Source organism: Cyclopterus lumpus, chromosome 9 (assembly GCF_009769545.1).
Source record: "Cyclopterus lumpus isolate fCycLum1 chromosome 9, fCycLum1.pri, whole genome shotgun sequence".
Lineage (NCBI taxonomy): Eukaryota > Metazoa > Chordata > Actinopteri > Perciformes > Cyclopteridae > Cyclopterus > Cyclopterus lumpus.
In genome coordinates, this window is record NC_046974.1 from 19,290,782 (window position 1) to 19,312,810 (window position 22,029).

Sequence of the window (22,029 nt, forward strand, 5' to 3'; positions counted from 1 at the left end):
CGTGTGCATAAACGACTACCTGGACGTGTACTGTCCTCACTATGAAGAGTCGGTGCCCGAGGAGCGCACCGAGCGCTACGTCCTCTACATGGTCAACTACGACGGCTACAGCACGTGCGACCACACCGCCAAGGGCTTCAAGCGCTGGGAGTGCAACCGGCCGCACTCCCCGAACGGGCCGCTCAAGTTCTCCGAGAAGTTCCAGCTCTTCACCCCGTTCTCCCTGGGCTTTGAGTTCCGACCGGGCAGAGAGTACTACTACATATGTGAGTGCCAAAACAACAGGATGTATTTATTCCGACTCCTTCCTTAAATCCGTCGCACCCATCTGTAGATGCGACAGATTGCGGTAACATGTCATAGAGCTGCAGTGAAGCTGATGTCATTTTTTTCTTTTTTACATCATATCAATATTATGCCACAATGCTGAAGCGACTTCCAAAACGGCGCACATGCATTCACAGAAACGCAGCGAGCCAAATAGCCCGACTGAGACAAACCTAAATGGCCCTTTGCTGACATAACGTTATTGACATTATGTGTTTTCACAACTTCACCACGGAGCTTCTCAGAGTGGCGGTTCCAGTGATCCCAGTAGGCGCTTTCAGCCAAGCTATTCACGCGGCTCTCAACGCTCTTCCCTAAAATGGCAATGGAATTCACATGGCGGGAGTTAAATTGAGACAGTTATGAAAAGTTCTACCTCGCTGCCCCCCCCCCCCGCCGCACAGTACCGCGTCCCTCCTCTCCACATTATGTTATGCTCTTATTCAGCTCGCGTTAGATGTTAAGTTGTCTGCTTCTTGGCGTCGAAACTGAGCCTAACCGAGTTCATCTGAAGTTGAAGCCCCTGGGAAATTAGGTTTTATCAAAGCAAGGTGATAGAGTGGAATTGAGTTGAGCTTGTCCGCCCATCACAGACTATACGGAGGAGTTACTGTCGGTGGGCGCAGTCGCCGCCACTCGCTCAAAACACATTTGTCACAGGGATATGCTGATATTACAAAATAGGAAGCACGGTTACGCTCTCATATTGCTGGCATTAGTGCAATATCATGCAGTGCGCTGCCTTATTGCTTCAGCTGTTGAGGGAAAGTTTAAACTTCTGTGGGCCAATGTATGAGGGACCACTGTGTGAATTCCTTCCCAGCAAGGGGGTGTCAGCTTGGACAGTTAACGCTCTCCTGTTAAATGCTGCTGGTTAGGCTGCGCTTGTGTCTGTTTACCAGCAGAGTTTGGACGTGTGGCGTTCACGCCGATCTGGGTGGCCATCTTTGCGTCTTTGGCTTCTTCTCCTTCGCTCGGAGACGGCGATGAACGAGGCTGGAGTCTGTTTTCTGAATTGACACCTTTTTATGAAGCAGTTAACCTGACAGCCAGCCGATACTGCTGTCCTTTATTAATTCCATGGCCGTCTTTCTTTCTCTCTCTCTCTCGCTCTTCCTCCCTGCTCTGTAGCACTTAGGAGCTAGAGACTGGAGTGAAAATGTAATGTTTGCCGTTGTTTCAAGCTTGTCCACAAAACAAATAGCCTGAGCTCTTTTAGAGGCCTTTCAACAACCAGGGGTTGGCCATTTGTCCGTTAAAAAGTAACCAGATTTCCCTTTGCTTTTATAGCCGATTTGCATTGACAGTCATACTAAATGAGAAGTCTCCGGAGTTGGGAGCATAGATGGGGGTTAGGGAAGGGTTATACAATTCATCCACTCCTGCAAGTCACTATTTCTAAGATATATATATATATATTTTCCATTTCTGTTGAGAGATGCTTGTCCTAAGGGCTGGATTAAATTACACTGCGACCGACAGGCTTCCATGGAACACATCCATTCTGCTGGTGCACGCCATATTGGTTTAGTAGCCCGCGGCTTCATTGGCTATTGAATGATTCTAGCGTATAGCCTCTCTGGCTACTGCGGCGGATATTAAAGTCATCTACCATGAAGTACTCTGACATGTGATTCCCCACCGCCATTGTGTCCCGGCCTGAATGTTCATACATAGCATGGAAGATGGCTGCTGATGGATCGGACAGTCTCTCTTTAGTGGACAGCGTGTAGACCTGCAGGATGAAGATTAAGAGAGGAAGATAGGTAGTTGCATTACTACACCTTCCAATTTATCTGCAACATCTGTTTCTATTGCTACCGTTATTATCATCATCACCAAGGGAGGCGACGGCGAGGGGGTCGGTTGGGGGGGAGGTCTTTCTCATGCCTTAGCAGTAAAAGCACACAAGACCTATCAGCTTGCATTGGGTTACATCATTCACTAAAACACGTTCCATCTGAGGAATAAGTAAACATGCTGCAAAAATCAATCACAACCAGAATATTTTCAACAGAGTATAACCCAATTACTGTGTTTGTTTTTTGTAACTCTGATATGCTTTGGCTAAGCATACTATTATCAGAAATATTCAGGAGTGAAGATGGCTAAAATAATATGATTATGTCTTTTTAAAAGAGCAATACTGAATGCCATGGTACACCTGGAGCAGGTCATGGTTATTTGGCATTTCACAACTAATTGTACATAATCCAGTAGAAGCCGAGCAACATGACCATCCCACTTGAGTCAAATGCCCCGCGACCTGTTGAATTCCAACGTAGGCTCACAATGTGGCCGTGGTTTGGACTGCCAACATTTCAGGGTTACCTTGGCCCGAGCTTCCAATATCTGTGTCCAGGAACAATACGACAATATGACTTTGTCAACAAGTTTCCTTTGTTCTACGAGTACCGCTACACGGCTCTACAACAGGAACCACATTGAGACAGCTGTCAGTTTTGACATGGCTGTCCCATCAAGCCTTGCACTTGTGCATTGAGGCTTCCAGGAGTGAAGATATCACTTGTGAATTAATTGAAATGAAAATATTTTAATTTAATTTAATATTCTTAATGGCCAACAATTTGGGGGAGTCCATTGGCCTTTATGGCCTTGTCTAATGCCTGCTCTGGTGCAACCCCCCCCCCCCCCCCCCCCCCCCCCCCCCCCCCCCCGCCCACAAGGATCATTAAATATTCATCTTATCATCTTTTACTGTGCGATGCGTAAGTACCCAAGGCCAAATGTCTAAATAATGAATCTCAAGCAGTTATTAGTGACTGATTTCTTTCATTTTTATACATTTAGTAAACTGTTATTTTTCATTGACGTGAGGTCTGTAACGATGTGTGCCAGAAGCCCACAACTAGCTTTGACATGGCAAAGACATGTTTGCCCTTGTCGCCGTGTGCCTACATTGTGTGATTGCGTAGTGCAGCGTAGCTAACAGAGAAAAGCGTACGCATCATTACCCGCTGAAGCCGGCTCTCCTGCAGAGCTACACTGAGCAGGAATGTCAACGTGTCCCGAAGCAGAGGCCATTATCCACGAGCGCATGAGGCAGAGGTGACCAATGGTTAGCTGTGAATGGGATCATGACAGGATGTCATATTCATGATATATATCTATGTATAGATATATAGATATATTCATGAAATGCGTAGATTCTTTGGTTTTTAATAATGTTGCTGTAGTAGCACAGATGTAATGAGGACAGAATATTTATCCACAATCAATATGCCATGGATTAGTATTCATTTAGAGTAACTAATATTTAACCACATGGAGAACAGCAGATACCTTATGTACAAACAGTGCCCTTTACACGCGGTATCAGAATATTAATCTTTTGCTCAGCTCCAATAACTTTCCGTCGCCAAATGACCCGAGGGAATGTGGGGGGAATGAAAAATCTGCCCTCGGTGGCGTGATTGATCCGCGTTGTGTTTGTAGATGAAAATTAAGCTGTCAAATCACATTCAAGCCTGAGAAAATGCCCGTTAATGGTGTTTTCGCCCCGCGAGTTCGATGCGGGTCGAGGGTTGATTTGTTGCGTCTCTGATAAAATTAGAGAGAGGAGACAGGGTTCTGCTGTCATCCGCTCCAACAACAGAAACAGCTTAATCAACGCGAGCAGGATGGCGGGAATTGACTCAAATGGAGGTCATAATTCTTCATTTTGGTTAGTGTCAGCCTCTTCTCTCTGGCAGGTAATTGAGGACGAGACGAAAGCCAAAGTCAGAGACAACATCCAGCTGTGTTTCCTTCCAGCAGTTAAACACAAGGGAGGGCAGAGAGAGAAAAATACGTTAAATGTAAACTGGTCCACCCTCAGTGAGATGCAGAGATGAATGGAATGATGTCCACATGGAAGCAATTCTGCCAAATGCAGTATTCGCTGTCCTGAGGCAGAGAGTGAGTTACGGCTCCGAGGTGTTGGCCTCTGTGACCGGCCGAGGGGATAAGCGGATAATTGGAGCGCTTCTCGGGTCGGAGTTCACAGTGCGTTCATGGTTTAGGAGAAACCCATCTCGCGGGATGCTGATGCAAGCACGTTTGTCTAATATATCGACACGTTCGGCAATCTCGTGTTTTGGAGTGAATTTAGTCTGAAAAGGGCAGCGATCCAATATCAGCGGCAGCTCATGGCAAGAGATGAGTGAGCCCAGTTACGGTGTCTCTGGGCGCGTAAGATGTGTGGCAAAAAGGAACCCGCTCGGTGTGATCATGCAGTGGCAGATTGTCGGCCGAGCAGGTGTCATTTACTTGCCGTCCGACTTGTTCTCCCTCATGGGCTGGTGCCACAATCAATAACACTTTTGCGTCTCGCTTGTGGAGTTATTTTATAGATATTTATGAGTTTTCACACCACGAAAAAGAGGGATGTTACAGCAACACCGTTGGAGAATGAACGCTTGTTAAATGGCCGACAAGACCCAGAGGTGGGAAATGATTCTACCCATGTTCGGAAAATATTTATTTTTTGGTATTTTGGTGAGGCTTCAATCAATCGGCGGATGCCCCGTAGGCTAATATGCAAAATGCGACACAAGACTAAGATTGATCATAAATACCAAGCAAGACAACCTTTTGATATGTATAAGGCTTTCCTACAAGATCTAACAAGGTATCTTTTTCACACAAAGCTCAAACACATTCTCCAAGACATGGACTATATATCTGGTGTCTGATTGATCATAAATCCTGTGATGCAACGTGCTCCTTCAAGCTGCTCCCAAGAGGAGAACGGAGTAGAGATGGTCGAGCAGCAGCGGCAGCAAAATAGCATTAATGGGCAAATGAACTAGAGGCCGGGGCCGGTGTGTGCAGTCTGTATTCAGTTAGAGCTACGGGAGGTCTGCTAATAATGATGAAGAGCCGCCGCTGGTCCATTTGTGGTTTCTGGGAGGGAACATGCATATGGAGACCATCATAACTCAACCCTTTCCTTCATACACGTGAAAAATCAACCCTGTCATCGGGATTCAGAAATGATCCGGCAACACGGAGTAATGTGGGAGAAAGACTCACACACACACACACACACTCGCATGGCTACACATCTACTCGTATAAAAAAAATGAAAATCCATACGCATGCATGAACAGACATACATAAAAGCCACACAGACGCGAGCTGTCTGGAACGCATTATTATAATCCTGATAGATGGATAGACATTCCATCACCTCTGCCTCCACTGGTTACTACATCATTTATTGTCTCCCCCTTTTAATCCAATTTTAGGACAGTACTAACAAACGCACCCTCCCCGCGTCTCTCTTGCACCTTCATATTGCACCTTCATATTGCACCTTCATATTGCACCTTCATATTGCACCTTCATATTGCACCTTCATATTGCACTGTGTACACAGACTGGTGACGAATAGAAAGCAAAACCCTGAACAACGAATGCGGGCGCTTCCACACAGGGCACAAGGTGGTCAATGCATGGTTTGTTGTTGGCACATTAAAATGATGTGAATCATGTGCAGTAGCCATAATCGTCTCAAGATGTCAAGTGAACACCCAAGAGAGGTTTTTGGATCGACGGGGTTCAACGGCACTCTTCACGGCCGACATCAAAGCAGCAAATGATGGAGTGGCGCTCCGCAAAACTCGCAGAATCCAATAGATGTGTTGTGGAAGTCCGTGGGGTGGTCGAACGCCTTACTGAGACACTTCATTTTGAAATGTATTCAATTTGTCACCAGTCTGACGATGCACACACGGTTCGGTCATGACAAGCCTGTCGGAGTTTCACGAATAAACTGGAAACAGTCCACCAGCGAGCTCGCCCATTGGCCAGACTCGGTTATTAATACACCACGAGCTTGTTGAAAGCGAAGCGAGCGAGAAAAGTCTCTAATCAAGTTACTTTGAGTTTGACCGGCAATAAAGTAGTCCTCACTTCATCTGCGAGGCCGCGAAAAGCCAAGAGACGGGAGGAAAAGTAGGGCAGGCGAGGGCTGTGATTCAGAGGGCATGCGGTGCCTCTCTGCACAATATGATTCATGCTCCGAGCAGCTGTCTTCAGGAGATGATTATGATTCACTACAACATCGACAAGGACATTTTATCCTTGGCCGTTAAACCATTAACGCATATATTATTAACCCGGTGCATTGGTCATTATTTTTAATTGGTTATTGTTCATTTATTCATTTGTTTCCATTTTCTATTGCGACGCCCACATTTGCGTTCACGCCCACGCGCAGCTTTTCCTCATTTATTCAGTTGGTGGATACCCGAGCCATAACAGTAATATTTTGATTCTGCGGGGTACACTAAGTGCAGTAATGACACATTATTGTGTACAGTGATTTATTATTTGTGTGCCTGCTTTAAGAAGCCAAACTCCCCTTAGATTAATAGATCACCAAGTTCATTGTAATTTGAGTGCGAGGACTGAGTTGATGAAATTGAAGGGTTTTCAGACCTTCGAGGCGCTTTTGATTTTCATGAAGAGAGAGCAATTTGTTGGCTTGTCATTATGGGATCTTTCACAAAATGACGATACTTGACGCAACTTGACATAATAGCGAGGAGAAAATCATTGTATCCCCACACTCCCGCATCGATGTACAATGGTGTGAGGGAACTAGTGCGATGTTTAATTAGACATTATCGATTTCAACTCACTTTTACCACTCAACTCACATGCCCCGCCACACACCCACACACATCCCCCTCCTTTGTTTCTCTCACTCTTTTTTCCTCTATTGCCTGTGACCTCATCACCTCGGAGCATGCGGCATTAGGAATGACTTTGGTTCACTTTTGGCGGCGGTTGAAAGATGCGAGCAAAGAGCAAAAGGCCAGCTATCACCGGGTGAGTGGAGGGGAGGGGAGGGGAGGAGAGGGGAGATGAGGGGAGATGAGGGGAGATGAGGGGAGGAGAGGAGAGGAGAGGGGAGAAGATGGGAGGGGGGGGAGTCTCCCTCGGCTGCCTGAATCCAAGTCCTCTTCTTTCACCGCTCCTCCCGGCTTCCTCTTCCCTCCTATTGTGCTCGCTGTAGTAGCATCTGCTTAATGGGCCTCTTTGGTGGACAGTCTCCTCCGTCTTCTTACGCACGCACATTTTGTGTGCGGGCCCACGAACAAATGCACACACACACACACACACACACACACACACACACACAGCCCGCAGTGCAGATAGTTTGTATCGTATGCACTGTTAGTTTTGAATCTTTCTTTATGATATTTCCTCCCCTCTTTCTGTCTTGGTAGAACTGTACGCTGCTTTCTAACCGATTGAATCTGGGAAGGACATTTTGTGAAGGACACTCAGTAATTCAGAGTGTTTTCTGTATCACATTTCATTTTATATGGTTGTGCTATTGTAGGCATTAAAGAGGTTATTATTATTGTTATTATTTTGGACAGTGCAGCAGTTGATATTACCTATTGGAGGGGGGGGGGTGGGGGGGGGGCATATCAATATTCTCTCCCTCTCTCTTGGTCTGAAACTCCCTCTCGTCTCTTGAATTCAAGGTTTTCTTCCACGTGTGTGGTTGAACATTGTCCTTTTTTAAATGATTCCATACCCTGAAACCAGAACGAGGAACGGTAATGAATCCCAGCGGAGATTTCTGTCCACGGACGAGACAAAATGTATTCTGTCTGCATACTGTCTAATTAACTGGATGGAGACGTAGGTAGAAGATGCTACAAAGGGTTTAGAGAGTAACAGTGTGTGTGTGTGTGTGTGTGTGTGTGTGTCCTCTCTCTTGGACACCGGTTTATATAAACTCCTGGACCCTCTGATGGGTTTGCACGCTATAAGCCACATGAGTCATCTCTGCGAATCAAAGACGAGGCCAGCAGCCTTTCTTTTCTTCTTCTTTTTTTTCAGAGAGCTGGCAGAATTAGCTCGCTAGGAATGCTCGGCGCTGGACACAGCATTACACGGCATTCTGTTTAACCCACCGCGTCCTCCTAACAAATAAGCAGGGATCAAAGGATTAAAGCACCGTTATTAAAGCCAGCTGGAGACCTGAAGCCGACTGCAGGCCCGCTAACATGATGCTATTAATGTAACGTGTCCACGTGATGGCATACAAGTCTACGCGAGGCTCGGCCTTCTTGTTGTCACCGCATGTTTAGCCGCGTTGGACACTTGGGACAAGTAGCCTCGATATATTGTTTACTGATGTTGGAGTGGACCACTGCAAGCCTCTTCAACAGAGCTGTCAAAGGAGGGAACTCGAAACTACATTAAACCGTTCGTGCCGCATTGCTCTCTAATCTGCAATTTTGCATTTGGCGCTGTGGTTTGTGGTGACACTGCCATACGTCTGCTTTCTCAGCAACGGTTCCCTGACTATGAGAAAAACCCCAGATGACACCTGAGTCGAAAGAAATAACAAACAAAGCCTCTTCTAGCAGTTTGATTGACTCGCCCCGCAGTATTCTTTTACAGCTGAGCCATTACAGCTCCTAAATGACGGATAAGAAATCAATATCCCACCATGATATCATCTCGTGTATTTAGCCAGTGTAAACTTTGCTTTTAGCTCCCCATCGCAGCAGACACATTGTTTCATGTCCTCGTATGTGGAACGTGCTGTTGAGTCTTTCATTGAAAGGCAATGGAAATGTGTTTTCCAGATAACATTACAGTTGCAATAAAGCTGGGCTCGGGCTGTGATTGAAACAATGCTGCTCCTAAGCCGCACTGAGCCCACCTGTTTGTTCTTCCGTAATTGGATTCTGCTTCATTCCATTTGCCTTAATGCTGATGCATAATGCAGTGTACTGAGGGGACCAGCCATCACTAGCCAGGGGACAAGGCTTGGAGGAGTAACCCAACCTCGCCTCCCCACCTCCCCTCCCCCCAACTCTGGGACATCTTTTCAGGGCCTCTGTCCTTCAAAGCAGCCACTTGCTCCGGCTGGATGGATTGATGGTTGAAGCTGCTGGCCTGATGGGGACCAGAATAGCGGGCGTTGATGTTACGGCCTGCAAGAACAATAAGCTGGCCATCAGCAGCATGTTAATCCAAAATAAACAGGAGCTGGCGCGGACGGTTTGGCGGAGGGATCCTCATCAAACACACAGAGTATGAAGCGTAATCTTTCCTTTGTAGTGGAGAATGTACAGCAACACACCTCAGTCATCTGGTACATGCCAACGCAATGGCCGCATCCAAGGTCTGTGGAGCGTATTCTCACACTGACATCATTATTTACTGTACGAAGAGCATGAACTGTTTCAGGAAAACACACAAATAATGAATTCCAGTGTAATACAATCGGTGAAAGCCGATTGGGATACCCACCGTGCGTCCCATCGTGCACCTTATGTCCCGTGATTTGGCCAAATCTTTAAACGTCTCGACAGCGTCACTAACTGTCATCATGACAGAGACTCCCACTTGCGTTGTTGCCATTTTCATCGGGGGAGCCATACTTCTCTCATGATCAGCTGCATCTGCTAAGTGGCTGGTGTCGATGGCTGTGACTCAGCTCTACCCCCAACAATGATGAAGATAAGACATCTGGCGAGTGTGTGTGTGTGTGTGTGTGTGTGTGTGTGTGCGTGTGTGTGTGTGCGTATGCGCACGCGTGCCTGGCCATATACAGTATGTGCAGACATTGAATATGGCATCATTAAGTATAGTGTTGAAGAAGAAACGTAGATGAAATAAGAAGAGAGACATAAATTAAATTATGTGGGCACTGGTATAAATATGAGTGGGTGAGCGACTGTGGTCAAGGTTCATTAGGCTGCCTCCACACCAAAATAATAAGGCCTCTCTATCTCTCTCTCTCTCTTCCTCCTCTGCATCTGCTCTATATGAACTGAGCTGTGAAAAAACAGAAGAAGCATGTGATCTCAAGTCACCTCTCGGGCACTCTGACACATGACTAAGAAACAGCTGATGAAGCTAACGACATTAAAATGGTGACTGCGATGTGGAGAGGGCTGGAGAGGGAGCTGGATGAGCGTCAGCGAAGTGAAAGTGATGGAAAAAGTATGCGGTCTGCGTTTGATGAAAAACTGGCATCTTGATCTCAGGGTGAGTGCGAGAAAGGGATAGATTTCCATTTCCTCTGACCCTTTTCCATAGTTATTCGTCAATAACTCTCTTATGGAACATATCCCCAGGCTACAGAGACAGTTCACTGCCTCCGCATGAAGTACAAGCTGGGACTTTGATTGCAGCGACGCGTACGGACGTTTTTGAATGTGTCCTGGGAGAAACCCTGGGGAGTTCTGAATATATATTTAAGAGGACGTGGAGCAACGCTTCCAGATGGATATTAAGATCTGTATCCTGTGTGCGTATGTGCACACATCGGTCAAGTGTGGGCAGCGTTAAAAAAATAAGAATAAGAATTTTAAAAAAACGATGAAGGCGAGTCAGTTGAGCGTTGATGAATGGATACGGCCGTGATGACAGACAAGAAGAGAGGCTGACACAGCTGGGAGAGAGGGGAGGGAAGGGAGGGGTTAGGTAAAGGTTCACTAGAGAGGAGTTGACAGATCCCCAATGGTCGCCTTTGGAAATGCCCGGCTTCATAGCATCAGCTGTGGAATGGTTCACAGAAGACATAAAATGATGCCCGGAAGACATCTTAGCGGACAGTATGGTCTCACTGGAGCTGAGGATCGCAGAAATGAGATGTGGTTTGCTTTAAGTAGCATTAATATATCACAATAGTGGGAAATGTTAAACATCTTTCATTTGATGTGAGGCCCTGACACAGGACAACAGCGGGTATATATTTAAACTATTGTACTTTCCCCTGATGGATGCTTGCATTACGATCCCACCATGCTCCAACTGACATGTGTTTGACCCCTATCCCCGTCTACAGGAGAAAGCACCTGGTGCCTCCCACAACACCATTAGTGGTCAGCCGCACACGCACGCACACACGCACACACACACACACACTCCACATGAGATATTTTTAGGAGATGTGATAGAACCACTGTGATAGCTAACGCTCAGAGATTCATACCCCGCGGGCTCGACAGGAAGGGATCCATTTCCTGACAGCGACCGCGAAACCATCCGCACACGCAGCACATACATCCTCGAACGCCGTGTCCCTCGGAGAGCGTTGAGGCTTTTAAGAGAGGACAATGCAGGAATGTATACACGTGAAGTACATGCACAACATGAAATCTAACTTTTTTTTCTCCAGAGGATGCAAATGCCTTGATCCTTATTCTGCTGCTGCCAGTTGTAGAATCTAAAACGCTACAATTAAACTGAGCAAAGCACTCCACTTTCCCGGGGGACATTTCCCGAGCACATCTGTAAATACTTTCTGGCTATAATTTCACAAGGACCATGACTAACCCTACACAATCCACTTAAGAGTCAACATTAACATCTGACATTTTCTGAATAAACTACCTCCGTTTTAACTGACTCTACTTGGAAGATTTATTAATTATTAAGAATCCATTGACGCAGACCTTTTCATATGAAGGACAAATACAGTCAGGAACTTAGTGCATGAGTGCCACTACACGTGGTATTATATTAACACCCGCTTTACCTTTGTCTTGTGATTTCTTCTTTCTCAGCCTCCACCATTGCTGAGAACGGGAGGAAAACATGCCTGAAGCTCAAAGTTTTCGTCCGACCATCAAGTAAGTGTTTGTGTTCAGCTTGTTGTCCACATTTGGATTAGAAATCAAAACAGTTTACGTCTGCTTCTCTGGTTACATCACTTCCTCCTCGATTACCTTGTCGCTCGCTGTCCAACAGACCGACCTTTTATTTATCACCAAAAGAAACTGCTTTACCTGCTAAGAATTATGTTCCCGAAAACATGAAAAGGAGGATAGATGATCACATCAAATGAAATCCAGGTCACTTCATACTTCATCTGAATGTTGCCATGAGCTTTGTTGCTTGGGATGTTTGATTTCAGGGCGGAGAGGGTGGGAGGGCTTCAAATGTCACTAACCTATTTGGCATAAACCTCTAATGATCTCTCATTCTCCCTATTTTCTGTTATAGACAGCTGTGTGAAAACTATAGGCGTACATGACCGCGTTTTTGATGTAAACGACAAAGTAGACAATACATTAGAACCACGAGGTTAGTATGGCTTTCTGCTTATTTGATTCTCCTTCGTGTGACCGCCCTACATCTGTCCGTGTGCCTCCTCCTGCCTCTGTGCCTGTTCCCCTTGATGCTGTTGTCTGATCTGTCCTTCCACATCTCTGCCTGGTGCTTCTCTTCAACGGATTCTTCTCCAGATATTGTGCCATGCCACTGTCGCTTGCATGTTAAAGTAATGGTCTGCATTGCATGTGTATTTGTATGTACTGGGTATGTAGTGTACATAACTAATTACATATATATGTGTATATAAACATAAGTGTATATAGGTGTGTGTATATATATATATATATATATATATATATATATATATATATATATATATATATATATGTATGTGTGTGTGTATATATATATGTGTGTGTGAGTGAGTGTATATATATATTTATATATATATATATATATATATATATATATATATATATAAATATATATCACATTCGTGGGGTGTCAGTTTACAGTAATTGTGAGATGTGCATATTTTCAAACCTTTCATTTCCAGCTGCATGTTTGTGCTCCATAACATCAGTCTTGTTTTTTTTGTTTTTTTACGAGAATCATTTGGCGCCAATACATCAGTCAATTGAATGTTAATTAAATCATACTATTCAAAAACTATTTCAAAAACTCTAAATTGCTACACATATATATATATATATATATATATATATATATATATATATATATATATATATATATATATATGTGTGTGTGTATGTATATTGATGTATAAATATATATGTATATTCATATATGTATATATATATATTTATACATATATGTATAAATGCTCACTCATAAGATTAACAGCACAAATCAACATTTTAAATATCGGCCGTTCAAAAACGATGTTCATAGATACGATTCATTTGGAAAGTTTGCTCTATTACATTTTGAAATTCTTCACAGTGAAAAAAAGACGGACATTTAAACTGGACCCATGCACACATACTCAAGGCCTCTGACATTTGTGGTGCCCGTCTGCCTCTCCTCCTGCCTGAGCGTCTCTCGGCCTGTTTGCCTGCCTCGCTATCCTGCCTGCATCTTTGATGGCTGCCTCTCACCTTGCATGCTTCCTCTGGCTCACTCCCCGATTACACTCTCCAAATGGGGGAAATTCATCCGGCATCTACTATTGTGCCCTACCACACACACACAAACACACGCACACACACACACTTCTATAGTTATGTAGTTACATAACTATACAAGTGTGTGTGTGTGTGTCTATATTAACACTCCTCTGTTGTGTCAGCTGTCCCTTGCTGTGCATGCTTCAGCTACTTTCCCGTGACGCTGAGGGCACATTGCTGATCAGAGATTCCAAGGCCACAAGAGGCACTTCACCTGGGAGTTGAATTCAAAATGTTCCCAATGAGATTTCGAGGCATGACAAAGCAACCCAAGTTCATATGGCAACTCAGACTTCACCTTTCCAACTTAATGAACATGAGCCCAAACATCTCAGTGATACACGGATGTCTCCACTATTGCTGTTCATTTTGAAATATGTGACAGAGCCTTAAATATAGGATTCTAAATGTATTGCGCAAGGTGGTCTTTTGTCTGCGATGCACTGTTGCAAAACATCCGTTTGTACCATAAATAACGATCCCTTGTTTCTTTTCCTTGTCCTGTAGACGACACCAGCCACGAACCGGCTGAGCCTTCCCGAAGTGACGAGACGAATGCTGCGCCGCACCTGCAGAACACAAGTCCACTCCCGGCTTTGTTGCTGGTCTGCCTATCAGCACTCTTCACTTTATAGCGCCTCCCTCTGTCCGCGGAGGGCATTTACACCTAGCGTGGCCTGAAGCTGCCCGAGGCTGCAGGGAAGTGGCGGGATTTGCGTGGAGCGTGTTTGCCTGATTGGGCACCAGCGCAGGCTTCTCAAGGAACCCTCTATTTTTTTCAGAAATATATTTAAGTGGTCTTTTCTCCGTCTGTGAGTGAAACAAGTTGATGTTGGAAGTGGGAGAGACAGTTCCCCCCTCTTAAACTTTCAACTAAGATGCCAAATCCTGTTTTTTGACACTTAGTGATTCTTGTTTTCCGTTTACATCATGTTTTATGTCATTGCAGCACTGATGTTTACCCCCACACACACACAGACACACACGGACACACACATCCAGCACATACACAGACACATGCTTCGAGAGTCAAACACGCGACATTGAACTACACGGACAGTCTATAGCAGCAGGTTTTTTGTTTTTTTTGTTTGTTTTTTACAGTTGTATACAGTAGCAGCAGTAGAAAAGTGAAGATAATAGGTCTTAGAAAGAACTGTACATACACCAATGAAAAGTTGTCCCGAGACCTCTCAAGAAGCCTTTCGGAAAATGTCTTGATCAAGTTCTGCTGGGTTAAAAGTGCAAAGCTGAAAAATGAAGATGTAAGAAAAGTTTTACGCAGATCAGACTGCGAACCAAAGCACTGAGAAGTACATGGCACCTCAGACTGCCCCGTTTACAAGATAGCGCCCTGTTTTCTCTTGAATACAGAGTGTGTGTTTAGGTGAATAAGCTGCTTGAGCGAGTGCGTGTAAAGCCGATGGAAACGCGAGGCATCTTTTTTTCTCTCGCCCTCCTTAAGAGCACACCAGCCAGCTCAATAAAACACCTCTCAAAACACATTCGCTTCACCGCGACTCCCGAAACCGCTAAATTGAAACTTTCTCACCGGACACTTTGCTATTGAGATCGAGGATCAATACCTTTTTGAAAGTTGATCACACAATTTCACGGCAATAGTCACAGTCATTTAATGCAATGTTTACTGAGCAGGGCTGCAATTGTTCTCTCCGTTCCATTGGACTATTAGTCGATATTAACACTCCCATAAGCATTTGCATTCACAGCTTTCTTTTCACTTATATTGATTGTTTAAGTGATTGTTTGAAAAAAAAAAAAGAAGAAACAAAAAAAAAGATGTGCAGATAAATTGGAGACTTTGTTTTCTTCCTAACTTTAAAGTTATTTAACTTTTATTTTTGCCAAATTACGTCCCCAAAACAATGACAGTGGAGACACTATCAACTTTGCATTTTTGTACTTTCTGAAATCCACTTAAATTAGAACAATGACAGATGTCATGGGAAAGTGTTTGACACTTTAATTCACGCATACCTTTTCTCACGTCTGTGTCACCTAAACCACAGCTATTACACGTCAAGTATTAGTGAGCTGGCCATCGCGTTCAGTTTAGTGCAGCAGTTAGTGCAGCGTTCGCAGGACTTATAGCTTCAGTTAGTTGAAAACACGTAGTGTGAATGGAGAAGGTATCCATTTAGTTTAAGGCAAGGCACAGCTCTATTTAGTCTGTCCAGGTTTATGTTAGCACTTACATGAAAAATAAATTCACTGTTTTCTTCTAATGATATTCAGCATCCTTCAGCTCCCACAGATGCCCATGCTGAGTTAGCATAATGAAGGCTATTCTGTCTCTTTTCAAACGAAAAAAAAAAGAGACTTGTTTCTGCTTGCTTTCAAAGAAAATGTGGATGGACAGAGAAATGAACTCCCTCCTTTAAGAGACAGGTTTTTGCATGAGAAATATTCACTAGCTGGTTTGGAAAGAGAGAAATAGAGCAAGAAAAGGAGCACCAGAGCAATTGCGTGTCCACCGTCAGCTCCTAGTGTTACAGGTTTAAGTGACTCTTTAATGAGGTTCAAAATGACAGGCACGTGGACCCCATGTTGTGGCAAGGGGAGTTATTCCTGGTATTAAAAATAGATGGCGGAAGGCTTGGGGGGTCTCGGAGGGAGGGGGTAGATTTCCTTCATGGGAGGTGAGGGGGGGTAAAGCACCAATGACCTTCCAGTTTGAGAGAACTGGTCTGTGAAGGGAGGGACGCACAAAGAGATGGAAAGACATGGGAGGTAGTCGAAGATGTTGTGACTAGAGTGCCTATCAAAACAAAACAGGACAAAAACAGCTTAAAAATCCACTACTGACAAAACAACCCACCCGATTCGATGACAAACTTATTGTTCAGCATCGTTCTTTCTCAAAAAGCGTGCAACTGTTTTGTTTTCGCTTTCTTTCTTATCATTTTTCTTACCTTTTCTTTTTTTTTTTTTTTCTTCCCAGAAAGACTGCCTTTGCCTTTTGCCATTTCTTTTCTTTTTGCACCACGGTAACAATGCTATTACAGCAGAATAGCAGCTCAGCTATGGGGGGTAATAGGAGCCGAGGCCAGTTAATGAGGTACTAATTTTCTGGAGAACACCACAGGGAATGAGCACGGCATAAGATTAAAAATCGACTCTTGTCAGCAGATTAACACTCGACTTTTATCAGATACCAGCTTCAATTGTACTCTCTTATACCAATACAACTCAATTCGTCATTATTGCTATTATTACCATGGTTCATTCTGTAAACACTTTGACCTGGGAAATGAGGATCAACTTAAAAAGTGGATACTGTGTATCCTGAGGTAGTCAACCATAGAACAAGTAGTCTTAGGTTAGTATCTGTTTTGTACCTTTCTGGAGGACAAAAGAAAGAAAGAAAAAAAAAAAAACGAGATCATTGTTAAAACTGTATAATTATTATTATTGTTATGATGATGATGATTATGACTATTATTATTAGGAAACCTTCTTGATGTAAATAGTGTTTGATATTAAAGTATTAATTTGGTTCGTATGTCTTTTCTAAAAAAACGAATACGGTATTCTCTCTGGTTTTCCGGAGTGCGTGCCGTCCTCAAACAACGCATTGTGTGCTTTGATCCTCAATGCCTAAGGAACCTTTGAGCTAATACGCTGGGGACACCTGTGGGAGCTGTGCACACCTGTGCAGAAGGCTGAACAGTAGCCAAATGAGTGGCTCACCTGTTACATGTTCCAAACCAGTCACCAACGTCACATCTCTTCATCAGGATCCTGCCTTGGAAAGTAACACTTTGGACTTAATGGACGGCTTATTTGTACTTTTTTTTTGCCTTCAGCCTTTGAAAGCATGTTGGTCAGCTCAAAGATCTGCCATGAGTGGACTGTTTTGCTTTTTAATGGGAGGATCTCGCCAGTTTCATTATGTGGCATGCGCATGAACTTGATGACATGTATACAACAAAAATTCAAAAAAAAATTCAAAAAAAAAAAAAGTTTCAAAAAGAACAGTTTTCTTTTGCTCTTGTTTTCTTTTCCTTTTAAGTCGTGTTAGATTTTTCGGATCACTTTCATGTCGTGTGTTTTTGCATCCCCATTTGAGTGATGTCATTAGAGCTGTGTAGTGACAGATGACAAATGTACATAACACAAACCATTGTTGTGAAGTTACAGTGGGGGTCGGCCATTTTGTAGTTCAAAAGCAACTCTTTTTTTTCTTCTTTTTTTTGACTCTTTCTGTACCCATCTACTGAATTCATCCCATGTAGTTGCAGTTCGTTCTCCTCTGGCCATTCATCCTCTTTCTGCTCCCCCGAGAGGAGGCGTTTTGGGAGTGTACACATCAGCGTGTGAAGAAAACAACAATGTTTGAGACCTTTTGAGTTTGTGTGTGTGTGTGTGTGTGTGTGCGTGTGCGTGTCTCATTTGCTGTTGCCGCAGTGAATGGGAAGCGGCAACCCTCTTTGGCAACGAAGAGTGTTTCCCATGCCTTAGCCCTCCAGCCTGGCAGCCCCGTCTGTGTACGAGACGCTTTCTGCCATTGTGCTTTTACACGGAGCGGCTGCTGGCGTCGACGAGACGACAACGGGGCCCTTCACTTTCTCTCCCTTTTTAACAACCCTAAATCACTCGTCCCCACGGTAGACGCTGGTCCTGGGCACAGTTCAAGGATTAGTGCAACCCCTTCCACCAAATCCTGAGCTGGATTGTTAGCGGGGTAAAGCCTATCATCGATCCAGGTCCTGTACGTACAGGGCAAAGCCTCTCCTTTCGCCAGCCCCCCCCCCCGTTCCCTCCCCTCTTGCCGATGAGCCACTTCATTTTATGCGCCTGTCCCGTCCCATTCCTCTTGTGCTTGTATAACCTCCACCACACCACCTGCTGTTCCCTCACCTTTGAAACCCCGCTCCCACTTTGCCATCCGTGGGGGCGGGGGAGGGGGCCGATGTTTCCAACCTGCTCTTTTACAGTATATAGACAACAACAAAAAATTTGACAAAAAATTATCTGTATTTGTATATACACGTGTCTGAACTATGAGTAATACAATAAAACAGAAATACATTGCTTTAATCATTGTGCTACTCTTTCTGCTCTTCCTATACCCATTTACAGTGGGATGAAAGTACAACTGGCGTGCACCGCAATCACTGATAGCCTTGAGATTAGAAGCACTGACACGTTCAACAGTGCTTCTAATTACAAGGCTAACGATGATCATGATTGGGTATGTATACGGCATTAAACATCCCCACCCTAATGCAGCAAATGAACCTACACCTCTCACTCAGGTAGAATCATGTCTCATGTGCCAAATGGAATGCACACACACACACACACACACACACACACGCACGCACACAATCACCCGTCCTTATGTATCGCCCTATCAGTGCCTCTACGCTGGAATCACACCCTCTAAAGACAGACTGAGAGGAAAACCATCCATCAGGATCACAATAAGACCTTAAACCTCCTTTCACTTCAGTGGGGCACTAATGAGGACACCTAATAACCTTCTGCTGGACCCCATCAGCGCCATTTAGCTTCACCCTCCATTATCTCTGGTAATTAGACTGAGTGCCAGCAAGCCCCGAGGGCCACATGGGTGGGGGAAGGCCTCCTGATAAGCCAAATGGAGCGATGTTGTTAGGATGGGTGAAATTTGACTGAAGAGAATACAAACACTACTCTCCATATGGAAGGTGCATATAAATAACTGTATTTAAAAAGAGTATTGGATATGCACAACGCTTGTATTCGTGGAGCGTAGGTAAGTTATAAAAAGGCTTTTTTTCTGCAACACCCTGGGGTTGCAGTGGAGACCGGAGTGAAAGGTGTTGATGCAAACGTCATGAAATCTCACCTAATCTCTCTAATCTCATCCTTTTTCCAAAGCTGCAACTTTTTCAGCGTCAGAAAAAGAAGAAAAAAAAGGCTCTATTCATGAACACTCTTGACATGCCGAGCCAATTAGTGTCAAGTTATTCTGGTGTTATTACCAAAGGCAGGCTCTGGAGATGCAGGTGTGTGTGTGTCTATGAAGACCAATAAAGACAAATCACTGCAGCTCATCATTACATCTGAAGTAATGATGGTTCGTGCGAAGATGTGTTCCAGATGTGCGATTAAGCCTTGATCATAGTCAAGGTCTGCGACCAGCGGTATGTGTGACGAGGGCACCGGGATGAGATGGCGTTCAACTGAAACCGTGTCACCCTTGAGGAGGCAACATGAATGTGCACCGATTTACCTGGGCCTTTGATTCTCTTTCTCTTTCTGCCAGTGCAGAAGACGTTTTATCTTCACACATTAACAACGCCACTGACAGTCTTCAAGAGGCCACTTCAGTGAAACGCTTTTGAAGGCATTCGTTCTCAAGTCAGCTGGCTCCCTTATTGGGTGGTTGGCGTTTCGTTTCCATGTGAACAATCAGTTTGATTGACAGCACTGAATGATGTCTTCAGTTAATCGCTCCAGTGGTGTGAAAAGGTCATGAATCACCCAATTAAGTTACCGCGCTTTATGAATAGATATTTTTTTTGGGGGGGAGGGATATTTAAAATGCCTCCGAGGCATATCAACTTAGTCAACCCCATATTTATTGAGAGGGAGTTGGGGGGTGGCTGCTTGTGCCAGAAATAACTGATAAGCTGAATGCATTTTCAGAGTCTCAGTCACACTGTTGAATGTCACTGTGTTACTGGGTTGGAAAGTTGGAACTGCATTCAAGGTCAGGATTTATGATTTATGACAGCTTTAACATGTTTCGAGAGCAAGTTCAGAAAAATAAATCGAAATAATTATAGATGGACCTTAAAAATAAAATAGATAATGCTAGCTGGAAAAAGATATTCTTTTCAACAAAGCCCACATTGTTTTACAGCAGATTTATCAGCACAAAACACATTTATTTGAAACACCTTGTCCCCGTCAAAAGCAGGCGGAATGTGTCAGCTGTGTTTGATCAATACCCATCAAAATAAAATGTCTAAGTTACATTCATTGCACTTGCAGAGTCGGTACCTCACAGGAAACTGCAAGCCACAGATATCCAGCTTGCAGAATGTGTGAAGCAATTGCAGAATTTCCACAAAATAAATCAGAAAAATTAACTGCCTCAACCCTCGAGAGATTGGCTGTAAGGCTGTAAATATTAAAAAGCAACATCCTGTAAACAATAAGGTGAAACCTGTGTGTTGCAAAGATTTGGGTAAATGCTCCACAGTACATGCACTGTATTTTGAAGATGTCTTTTTTAATAATGAATTATGAACCCCAGCTTCTCTCCACTTGTTTCTCTACACAGCCAAGGCAGGTTGCAGGTTAATGCATTGTGTTTCACGCAGGTCATTTTCTTTTACTGATGCCTCTCACATGTTGACCTTCAGGGCTGAGAGATGAGGGGCTGCAGCCAATCCAGAGGAGGATTACGGGAAGATGTGACGCCACTACAAACTATCGACTGGAAGGGAATTGAGATGGAGATTGAAAGAGGGCGATGTTGGAAGGTGAGGGCTGTGACTATAAGGACCACGTGCATGTGTGTCCCTATGTTTTATGTATTGAGTCGAAAGTTGTGATCTCATTTTCAAATCGGGACTAAAATGGAAGAAGAAAGAAAAAAAAGGTCCCCGTAAGATGTGAACTGCCCTCGGATGGATTGTTATCAGTGTGTAGGCAGTCGGATGCTCTGAAAACAGCACACATGTTTTCACACAGCGTTTCACACAGCGTTTCACACAGCGTTTCACACAGCGTTTCACACCGCGTCTGATGTGTTGCAGTAAGTTTTCACACATGCAGAAACAAAGGTTTCCTCGTTAGAAGTGACGACTAGTTTCACAGGGGAATGTGACCCAACAGATTCAACAGTTTGCTGGTGAGAGCACGAGGAGTGGGTGGCATGTGCGCTGGTTACAAAGGAACTGCGTACAAGAAAACCCCTTCCATTTGTCAAGTGTCAAATGGTTGCAATAAGAATCACGCGGCACATTCTCCGTTCGATGTTTTGCAATCACATCTATAAAGTGTTAATCAAAAAGTTCTACCCACTGATGAAGCTGACATCACTTAATTCGCTGAGTTAAACAAACTTCAGACTCACAAAAAAAACTTCCCCGTAATGTAATTAGAAGCTAACAGTTTTGGCGATGCGGAAATCAGATACCAGAGTCGGAATTATATATCCTGCTTCCTCCGGCACAGAATGGAGAAGTTATATTTGTGGCATACTGCTGTGGAATTTGAGCACACCAATTTACCAGCTTTGCCAGAGGGGAGCGGGCCTCGGTCCTCTCCTGAGCAGCTCCTTCCACTCAGAGTAAGTGTGCCATTGAAATGAAAGTATTTCCTGCCAGTGCCCATTGAATGAAGGAGGCAAATGCGATGACAGGGATATTACATTGACATGCCAACGCTAGATCACAGAAAGGACTTTGCCCCATGGTCATAAATTAGATTCTAATGATTTTGTCATCCTGTT

At 44.2% G+C, this 22,029-nt stretch overlaps 1 protein-coding gene across 2 annotated transcripts in view; it reads left to right on the plus strand.

Moving 5' to 3' along the window:
- The window catches only part of efna5b (ephrin-A5b), an 87,512-nt gene extending 71,350 nt beyond the window's left edge, over positions 1–16,162 (plus strand). Inside the window, exons 2-5 of one of the 2 annotated variants that reach the window (XM_034541664.1) lie at positions 1–266; positions 11,880–11,945; positions 12,319–12,399; positions 14,064–16,162. The exon at positions 1–266 is cut by the window's left edge and continues 27 nt beyond it. In XM_034541664.1, coding sequence (XP_034397555.1) covers positions 1–266; positions 11,880–11,945; positions 12,319–12,399; positions 14,064–14,191 — 541 coding nt within the window. In that variant the 3' untranslated portion in view covers positions 14,192–16,162. The remainder of the gene's footprint in view (positions 267–11,879; positions 11,946–12,318; positions 12,400–14,063) is intronic. The other variant, XM_034541665.1, reaches the window with a different exon arrangement.
- The last annotated feature ends 5,867 nt before the right edge of the window (positions 16,163–22,029 follow it).